Consider the following 9944-nt stretch of genomic DNA (forward strand, 5'->3'; position numbering starts at 1 on the left):
AGACCTTGGGAATCCCTGTTCCAGGGATGACAGCACTTCCTTGGAAATCCCAAAATACCCAGCAGGGTGGCACTGGGGGCGGTGGCAGGAGCCCTACCTTGCTTGCTGCAGAGAGGGCAGGAATTCCTGGGTTTCCCAGCACCTCTTCTGCCAGCTGGCAGCCAAACAGGAATGGCACTGGCCATTGGCTGGAGCCTCCAAAGATCCTGCAGGGCCAGGATGGGCCAGGGGTGTTTTGAGGGCAGTTCCTCACCCAAGAACCTGGCACCCAGGTGATAAATTTCCATCCCTCTTATTCTGGGGAAGGAATCAACTAAAAATCCTTATTGTTCAGCTGGGCAGGAGAGAAATCAATGGGAGGGGATGGACCTGGCCTTGGACACTTGGGCTGTGTCTCTGTTAACTCAGTTTGGGTGTTGGACGCTTCCTGGCTGTGTGTGGGGAGTTGGTGTGAGGCCAGATGGGCCAAGAGAACTCATCCCCTTGGGAGTTCACCTGTGGAGGACCTCAGGCAGTCACTAAAGCCTTTTCCCAGTGTTTTCTCTGCATTTGGAGCTCACTGCTATAAATAGGACTAGGCCTGGAGATGTGGTGGCACTTCAGGCCAGGCTTTTCACTCCTCCCTTTCAATGAGAGGCAAAGGTGTCATCTGCATTTCCTCCCTCATTTTGGCATGGTTAATCCAGCTCCATCCCTGCTGGGGAGCGTGGCTGTGGAGTCAACACCTTGGCAAGCTCCAGGGAGCAGCAGGCTGGAGCCTTTCCCCACCGAGTCCCTTCTCCTTTCCAGCAGGATGAGCTCCCTGCCCTGCCCTGCCCTGCCCTGCCTCGGGCTGTGATAACCCCAGGGCTGGCGCTGACAATGCCCTGGAGAGGTTCCACAGGGATAACAGGAGGGAAACAATTTGGGAAGGGCTGGATGGGGCACGGCCATTCCCATGTCCTGGAGCCAGCTCCCTCATTTCCTCCTCCCCAGCAGCTTTGGAGTAATTTCAAACTTTGTGGGGAAGGGGAGCCCTCCCTTCCCTCCATGGGTTATCCCACAGCCACAGCTCAGACAGCATCCATTGTCATTCCTGGAAACAGGCTGGGCTCCATCCCTTTTTCTGAGCCCATAACTCATTTTTTCCCTGCTTGAAGCTTTGCTCAGTGCTGTCAGCACTGGGATTACCCCAGCTAATCCAGCCTGTGCAACTCCCTGTGGGATAAATAATTTCCTCTCTCCTCTGGCTGTCTTGTTATAATTATTGTCATAATTAATTATCTATTCCAAGCTGGGTTTAAAACATGGCAGGGTCTCCCCAAAACACCTTACCCACAGCAAAGTGCAATTCTTGGGGTGTGGCCACATATGGAGGTTGCTCATCACAGAGACTTTAGCTCCAGGGCTTCTCCTCTACCCTGGATTGGGACACAAGCCCAAGGGAGTGGTAAATATTTCAAAACTTCTCCCTGACTCCAGTGAAACCTCACCACAAGCTCTCACTGGGGGCGCTGGGACAAATTGGTGATGGCCCAAGGGGGAGATTGGAGGGGAGGTGGAGACCAGGTGTGGAAGGAGAGGTGGAATGCCCATGCATGGGATGCTCTGCATCACCTCGTGCCTCTCCAGCAGGGCCAGGGGAGCAGCAGCCGCAGGGAGGTTCCGTGTGGGTTCTCTGTGCCAATGAGGACATCCTGGGCTGGGGAGCTCTGTGTGCCCCCGCCCTCCCCACGAGCCTGCAGAGCCCATTCCTGCAGCAACACGCCCTGGAAAGAGGCCAAGGAATTCTGTACCTGGGTCCCTTTATCTGGATCAGCAGCAGAGAGCACAGAGTCACGGCCGGGAAGCGGAGTCTGCCAGAGTTCAGCCGTGCCCGGCAGCTCCTTGGCACAGGGATTGGCGCTGCTGCCGTGCCAGGGCAGTGACTCCTCCTGTTTGTGTGCCAGAAAAATAATCCTATTTATGTAACTCCACGTGAAGCATTCCAGGGCATGAATATTCAGCTCTTCCTGCAAATAGGAAGCTCTGTTACCTGCAGGGTTTAACTCTCAGCTCAGCTCCTGCCCTGTGGCTGCTGGTGGCTCTTTTTGACAGGAGAAGGCTTTATTTTACTCAGTGAGCACCTTTTGTATGGGAATTTTTCCCCTCTGTGATAGAACAAACTGTGCTTTTCCTGACATTAATATCCCATGTTTCCTTTGTCTTTCTAGGCAGTGGACCCATCCAGCTGTGGCAATTCCTGCTGGAGCTGCTCACTGACAAGTCCTGTCAATCCTTCATCAGCTGGACGGGCGATGGCTGGGAATTCAAACTTTCAGACCCAGATGAGGTAAAGTGCCCTGGAATTAAGTGCACAACCCAATTCCTCAGAAATATTGGGGTGGATAAGCCTCTCCTCCTCCCTTTGGGCAGCCACTTTGTTCTGGTCTTGGGTATGTCATGGAGAACCAAGGAATCAGAGTCCAACTGAAAGTTTGTTGAAAATTAGGATGCAGTCACCCTTTGGAAGCAGGGGTTTGTGCCCAAAGTTGGTGGGAAGTAAATGGAACACCTTAGGAAGAGGAGCAGTGGCAAAGCTCTTCAGATAGGCTGGGTACAGGTGAGGGTGACTGTCCCCTGCTTTGGGGAGCAGGTGGGACCTTCGTCCTTTGCCATGACTGGAAGCTGGGGGTTGGTTTCTCCTGCCAAGTACCAGTGACAGAACAAGAGGAAGTGGCCTCAAGTTGCACTGGGGGGGGTTTCAGGTTGGATATTAGGGAACATTTCTTCATGGAAAGGGCTGTCCAGCCCTTGCATAGCTGCCCATGGGGTCCCCACCCTGGAGGGATTTAAAAGCTCTGTGGATGTGGCACTTGGGTAGGTGGATCAGTGCTGGGCAAAAGTTGGACTCCATGATCTTAGAGGCCTTTTCCAACCTAAATAATTCCATGAGTGACTGGAGCCTGCCTAAGTGCAGAAGTGACTGGCACTGGGCCATTGGGTGTTGGTGTCATCTGGTTTAGAACTGGCAGAAGGTGTTGTCATTACAGTGCAAGAGTTTATATTGTCTTTACATTGCAAGGGTTCCATATTGCCAGAGTTTTGTACCTCCTTGATGTTTCTTGGAGGCAACTCCTCTAGGCACTGACTCTTCCTTGTCCTCACAGTTCCCAACTGACTCCAGTTCCCCTCAACCAACCAATCCATTCTTTTATAACACTCTTCTTATTGGCTACAGCTGTGGCCTGTTAACATCAGGCCTGCTCCTAATCCTTAATAATTAACCCAGCTGCAACTCTTTAGGGGGTAAGATTACTTTCTATACTACCTTTATTTACTTATGTTCTATCCCCTATAAGAAGGCAAAGGAGGAACCTAGGGAAAGGGGTGAAGGACTTGGGATATCTGAGGTGGATACGAGGATCTATCTGAGGTAGCACACGAAATTACCCAGATAAATCCTCGTGGGGTGCTCTGCCATGTTCTGCCACTGCACAGAGGTTGGTTTTCCCAAGCATCAATTCTTAACGATGAGGAATCCTGTGAATTCTGTGAAAATCCTCCCCCTTCCTGCTGGGAAGGGAACATCCCCACAGCCAGGCTGACCTTTCCTCCCCATCCCTGCTGCCTGCAGGTGGCCCGGCGATGGGGCAAGAGGAAAAACAAGCCCAAGATGAACTACGAGAAGCTGAGCCGCGGGCTGCGCTATTACTACGACAAGAACATCATCCACAAGACGGCGGGGAAGCGCTACGTGTACCGCTTCGTGTGCGACCTGCAGAGCCTGCTGGGCTACACCCCCGAGGAGCTGCACGCCATGCTCGACGTCAAACCCGACGCTGATGAGTGACAGGGACACGGGGACGGCGCTGTCCCCACAGGGACGGCCCGTGGGACTTGTTTGGCGGTTCTGTTTTTTATTGATTTTCGCTGTTCTTCTGCTCGTTTTTTTCCGAGGGCCGCTCAGATTCGAGGCTTTGAGGATGTCGGGGGAGAGGGGGGAGGAAGAGGAAAACTTTAGGGAAGGATGGGCTTTTTGTTGATTTCCTGAAAGTTTCAAGACAGGCTTTTCTGGGGGAAAATTCTGAGTTTTGAGAAAGCCAGGAAAATGTAGCTCACTTAAAAAAACCAACAATCCTCCCCACCCTTGGCTGTTTAGAAAAAAATTGCAATGGAATGGATCCCTTTGGTTGCTCATACACAAACTGACAGGTCAGGAATGACAATATTCCTGAGGATTTGAGGAATTTTAAACTTTTTTTCTTTTGGAAAACCAAAATGGGTGAATATTCTTGCTTTGGGGACGGGCAATATAGGAAAAGACCAAGAACTGTTGTTCTTGTTCCATCACCTTTCTGTCCATTGTCCTCTTTTCTACAAGAGAGAATTTTTCCTAGGAGGGATCAAGACTTTTTTATTTTTTTTTAAAGTTTTATTTTATTAAATTTTGTGCCAGTATTTTTTTTTTTTCTAAATAGTCTTAAGCTCTAAGATGGTCTCAGTATTGCAATATTGTGTGTGTTTGTTTCTGTTCTGCCAGCAGAGAGTTTTATCCCAGGGATGAAAAAGAGAAAAAGAGGAATTAGTTTATGTAGACCCCACTGGAGAAATTGAAATGCTGGGACTGGGATGGGAAGGAAAATGAACTCCAGAGTGGCTCCTGTTGATGCTGGCTGGGGGTGCCACTCCTGTTTCCAGCCCCACACGCTGTGCTGATAATGCTGGTTGAAATCCTTGCTTTTTTTAATGTCTGGCTGCACAAATCCTCTCAGAATTTCCATGGAAAATGTCTTTTGGCATTTTCCAAATCACTTCTTTTGCTAAATGAACACTTTGGTGCTTACAGACATTTTTTTTTTTTGGGAGGGGGAAAGGAGAGAAATTCCCATGTTTTCAATGTGGTAAATGGAAAATATGCAAGTTAATTGAGGGGAAAAATCAGGAAAAAGTTCAAAACCCAAGGGGAAATGCTTTTTCCTTCCTGTTTCAAGCAGCTCTGTCTTTATGGCCATGTGTGGGCACAGCAGAAAGGAAATTGTCCCTGCAAATGGGCTCGTTGTGGCTCCTGGGCTGTCAGGGTGAGGGTGGCACGGAGCACTGGCTCAGTGGCACTGGTGTCACCAGGGGTGGCTGTGGGACCAGGCCAGGGCAGCTGCTCCCTCTGGCCCCCAGACCCTTCCTGCAGCTGGTTCTCTCTGGAGGGGTCACTCCTGCTGCTCCCTGTGCTCCCTGGGATGCTCTGGGCAGGCTGAGGACAAGGTCCCACCACCCTGAGGGCAATGGTGGGACCTGGAGGGTCAGAGGCTGTTTCCATATCCCAGTACAATCCCAAAGCCAGATCCCTGCAGATTTGGCCTCCCAAGGGAATCTTTCATCCCCCTGGTGTTTGCATTTAAAGGCAGCATTTTGGACTTTACCAAAATCCCTTCTCTGAGTGTCTTGGGGCACAGAGCTCATTCCAGAGGCACTGGGACAGCTCTGGGAGTCGGGGTCAGAGCCTTTCCATAGCTGCTGAGGAGGGATTCCTGCCTGATCCTAAAGGATAGGGTGGCAGGACAGGAATCTGTGTAAAATACCCAGAATATTCAGGCACAAGCACAACCTCCCCCTCACAGGGGCAGAGCTGGAGGGGAGCCCAACCCCAAAGTGATGCCCAGAGGTGCTGGGCTCTCCTTGGCCTCTGGAGCAGGGGGGACCCAGCACCTCTGTATCCTAAAACTGAGCATTTTAGGGAAAATCAGCCCCAGAATTGCTGTGTCCTCACAAAAGGTGGAGTTGGAGGGAAATGGGGAGGCCAGGAGGGAGCTCCTGCCAGGGGGTGGAAGCAGAGGGGGCCCAGGAAGGGAGGGTGTCACACTCAGGTGCTGTGGGTTGTCTGAAGGACTGATGGGATGGAGGGAAAGGAGGGAAGAGGGGATGGAGGAAGGTGAAGGGAGCCCCGAAGGAGGAAAGGGACTCTGCCCACTGAGAATGGAACTCGGGCTCATCTCCTTGGGCAGGCAGGGAGGAGGAGGAGGAGGATGGAGGCAGCCTGGCCAAGCTGGAGGGAGGAAAGGAACAGTGGAATATCACGGATGAGACCCCAGAGGTGAGGCTGTGGGACAGGTCCAGCCTGAGCCACAGCTGGGCAGCTGGACAGGGAGCAGGAGAGCTGTGAGGGCACAGGGAGGAGCTGGCAAAGAGCATCCCAGCAGCAACCAGAGGGGCTTGGGATGTTCAGGGCTGCTGCAAAGTGCCCTGAGCTGACCCATCATGGGTCACTTCAACGCCCCTTGCAGCCTTAGAAAGGGACTCCCAGACATCCCAGCTCCTGCCCCTGGCATGGGCCATGCCCCAGGACATCCCTCCTGCTTTGCTTGGATGCTCCAGCTGAAAAAGAAAAGGAATGGGATAAAATTTCCCTCCAAGAGGAGGAATTGCAGGTTTGGCTACAGCCCCACACCCCTGCCAGGCTAAATCCCTCCCCCACTGTGCTTATTTAGATGTTTCCAAGCTGGGCCTGGGTGTTCCCAGTGATTTTGGGGAGGTGGTCAAAGGTAGGGAAGGGTGAGCCAGGGGAAGCACCTCTGGATTTTTGGAAGAAGCCTCTGGCTGGAGTTTCCCCATCATTTCTCCAGTCCTTTGCCCTCCCAGCTCACAGCCTGTGAACAGTCCCAGACACATCAGCTCCATCATTTCCTATTTTCCTTTGCTTTATTCCTGTTCTAGAGGCCATCCCAGAGATGGGTGCTGTTTATACACTGGAAATGTGCAGATTTCTCTTTTGTTTCTTTTGCTTTGGTTCCTTTTTCCTTCTGGTTTTCACTGCTGGCCTTTGGTGAGGGCTGTGCTGAGCAGGACAAGCTCAACCCAAACCCTCTGAACTCCTTCAAGTCCGTGAAAATTTGGTTAATTCCCATCTGCTGGCCCAGAAGGATGGATCTGAGAGGGATGATGGAGATCTGCCAGGGCTGGGACTCCCCCTGTGCTTTTCCTCCACACAGGAGTGGATTTCCCCCTTGCAGACACTGTTGGAAACGGGGTCATTTTGTCTTGGTTTGGAATGTCTCAGGTGCTTTGGGTGAGATTTTGGGATATTTTCTGTGTCCTGCTCATTCTCTGCTGTTTCCATGTGGGTTGGTATTGCCTTGGCCCCTCTGGCAGAGCCTGAGCCTTGCAAACAACTTTGGGGGCCTTGACAGCTGATATTTGAGAACTCAAAAATAATGGCAAAAACCCCAATAATGATAAAACCACCCAATAATGATAATCCCACCCCAATAATGACAAAACCCACAAGCACTTTCCTGCTGCCAGTCCCTCTCCATCTCCATGTGGTAACCCTTGGACTCTGGGGTGTGTCCAAGTGGAGATCCATGCCATTCCCACACTCCCACCATGCCCATCCAGATGGGATCCTTCAGGGGGAGAATTAACAGAACAGGGCAACAAATAAAGAGTAATGTAAAATTTCACTTTCTCCTGTCTTCCCAAAGCAACACCTCCTCCAAAAAATGGTCCCAGAAAGCAGCAGTAAATCCAGGTGCTGCAGGAAACATCTCCACTTTCTGAGTTTTGAGTTTTTGGAGGGGTTTTCTCCAAGGTTTTAGGATTCAATTGCTGGGTCCTTGTGAAAGCTGGGATGCCTTGGTGTGCTCTGCTCCCTGGTAGGGTCTGTGTAACACCCAGGAGCTGTTGTCTACATTCCAAAGAGGTTTAAATAAAGGATAAATCTATGTATACATATATGTTATAATGGAATATCTCCAGGAATTAACTGCCTCAGTGAAAAAAAAAAAAAACCAACAAAAAAATCCAAAAATAAGGAAGTCTTTTTTGTTTTCTTTTGGTTTTACACATTTTTTTAAGCTGATAAACTTGGAAGAAGTTAAAAAAAAAAAAAAGAGATTGTTATATTGTGCTGTTTGACTATTTTCCAACGTGTATTTTCATATAATTTATATTTTTTAAAAGTGGGAAAAAAAAGTTTAAAAGCGAGATTAAAAAAAAAATAAAAAAAACAAGGAAAAAGCAGGTGCTTTTTTAAAAAACCTGAGCTGAGGTAGCTTAGAGATGTAGCGATGTGTGTGTGTGTCTGTGTGTTGTGTCTGGTCCTGTTTGGTTTTTTTAAAGGATTCAAAAAAAAAAAAAATAAAATCCCTCCTCCATTGAATTCCTAGAGAAGGAGGGGATTGGTTTTGTTTTAATTGCTGATGCTGGCACATCATTTTGCTGGAGAGGTTTTTATATACTGTAGCCTTATTTCATATCGTATTTTAAACCATGTGAAATTAAAAGAAGAATAATTCCTAACCCTAGGTGTCTGTGTGATTATTCCTTGCCTTTCCTCTTTAGATTTGGGGCAGAAAGTGGGAAAACAAAAAATGTAGAAAATCCAGCAATTTCTCTGTTTTCCCCATTATTGAAGTTGGGGTTTTATGGGAAAGAAGGGCCTGGCTGACATCGTGGTGGGGTGATGCTCCCCACGCTCCCTCTCACTTTGGGATCATGGATCCACATCCCAGGCTTCCCAAACCCTCTTTGATCCTAAGCCCTCACTGGGACTGTGGGGTATCTGTGGTTCACCAGTCCAAATGAGCTTTGAGAGGGGAATTTTCCTCAGTAGGATCTTGGGTGATGGGTATGGCCACGTCTGCAGGTCTGTTCCAGACTGCAATGCAAGATGTTTTCAATTACCATCTGTATGGCAAATTACCTTTGTCAAGTGGGCAGTTGCCTTATCTCTCTCTTTGAGTGACCACAATCACACCTCCCTGGGGAGGGGACATTGCTGATAACAGCCATTGAATGTCACTGCATGGTTGATAAGAACTGCAGCATCCCATTGGGAGATGTGAGCCCAGAGGGAGGAGCCAAGCATTCCTACCCAGATACAATCCAGAGGTTTTGAGACACCAGCACGGCTTCTCCACGGGATTCCCCAGAGGAACAGCAGCTGCCTCTTCCACTGGACCTTCAGAGGCAGAGACTGCACCTTTCTACAGGATCCCTGCTCCAGCAGAACCAGCCCTGACACTGCAGGAGGGCTGAGCCACAATTCCAATGGCACTGCTGCCAACACCCTGACCCACAGGGTGTCAGGTTGGGTTCTGACTCTGTCAGTGTTGTTCTAGTGTACTGCATTGTTTATTTTATCCTTTTATTTTCTTCCCTAGTAAAGAACTGTTATTTCCTGCTCCCATATTTTTTGCCTGAGAGCCCCTTAATTTCAAATTTATAGCAATTCAGAGGGGTGTGGAGGGTTTGCATTCTGCATTTCAGGGGAGGCTCCTGCCTGCCTTAGCAGACTCTTGTCTTTCCAAACCAAGACAAGGTCCCATGCCACCAGCAGGAATTTGTGCTGGGAATTCTCTTTCCTTCTGGGGACCTCAGGCTGGGGCTCATGGGGAGGAGAAATCCACCTTGGTCCTCTCCATGTCCTTCACCACTGTGCTTCAGATCCTGGTAAAAAAAGCACCTTTGGATCCATTATGGAATATCCTGGGTTGGAATGGTATCTTGGGTTTGGAGTTTTCCTGTTCTGTTTTGGTGTGCAGCTTTTAGCTTTATATTCAGTGTTACTGGGATCTTCTCACAAGGTGGTGGAGACAAAACAATCCCATTCCAGCTGGAGACTCGAGGACAATCCCTTCAAACTTCAGACCCAAAACACAAACAACATGAGAAGAGGAAGGTGGGCAAGCAAGCAAGGAAGAGGAAACTTCATCATCTGAAGCTGTTAATTGGGCAGTAAATTCCTGTATGCAAATGGACTAAAATATATAAAAATGGGAGATCTTGTGACCAAGAACTCTCTTGCTCCCATCTTGGAGCCATCTGGGCAGAGCCAGAACTGTGGCTCTGGTGGTGCCTGGATGGTCTCTGAAGGCACCTCAATAAAAATCCACTTTATTCCTCTGAACTCCATCCAGCCTCTGTTCCAGCTCCCTAAGGCATCAGGAAGGAGTCATAAAGACTCCAACTCCCAAGTCTGCACAGGAGTT

At 49.5% G+C, this 9944-nt stretch overlaps 1 protein-coding gene across 2 annotated transcripts in view; it reads left to right on the plus strand.

Annotated features, from left to right (window-relative positions):
• Nucleotides 1–8253, plus strand: part of ETS1 (ETS proto-oncogene 1, transcription factor) — an 82755-nt gene extending 74502 nt beyond the window's left edge. For both annotated transcript variants that reach the window (XM_059488180.1, XM_059488181.1), the window contains 2 exons: nucleotides 2193–2311; nucleotides 3596–8253. In XM_059488180.1, the coding sequence (XP_059344163.1) occupies nucleotides 2193–2311; nucleotides 3596–3811 (335 nt within the window). In that variant the 3' untranslated portion in view covers nucleotides 3812–8253. The remainder of the gene's footprint in view (nucleotides 1–2192; nucleotides 2312–3595) is intronic.
• Nucleotides 8254–9944: the final 1691 nt, after the last annotated feature.

This window comes from Ammospiza nelsoni, chromosome 24, assembly GCF_027579445.1.
Source record: "Ammospiza nelsoni isolate bAmmNel1 chromosome 24, bAmmNel1.pri, whole genome shotgun sequence".
NCBI lineage: Eukaryota > Metazoa > Chordata > Aves > Passeriformes > Passerellidae > Ammospiza > Ammospiza nelsoni.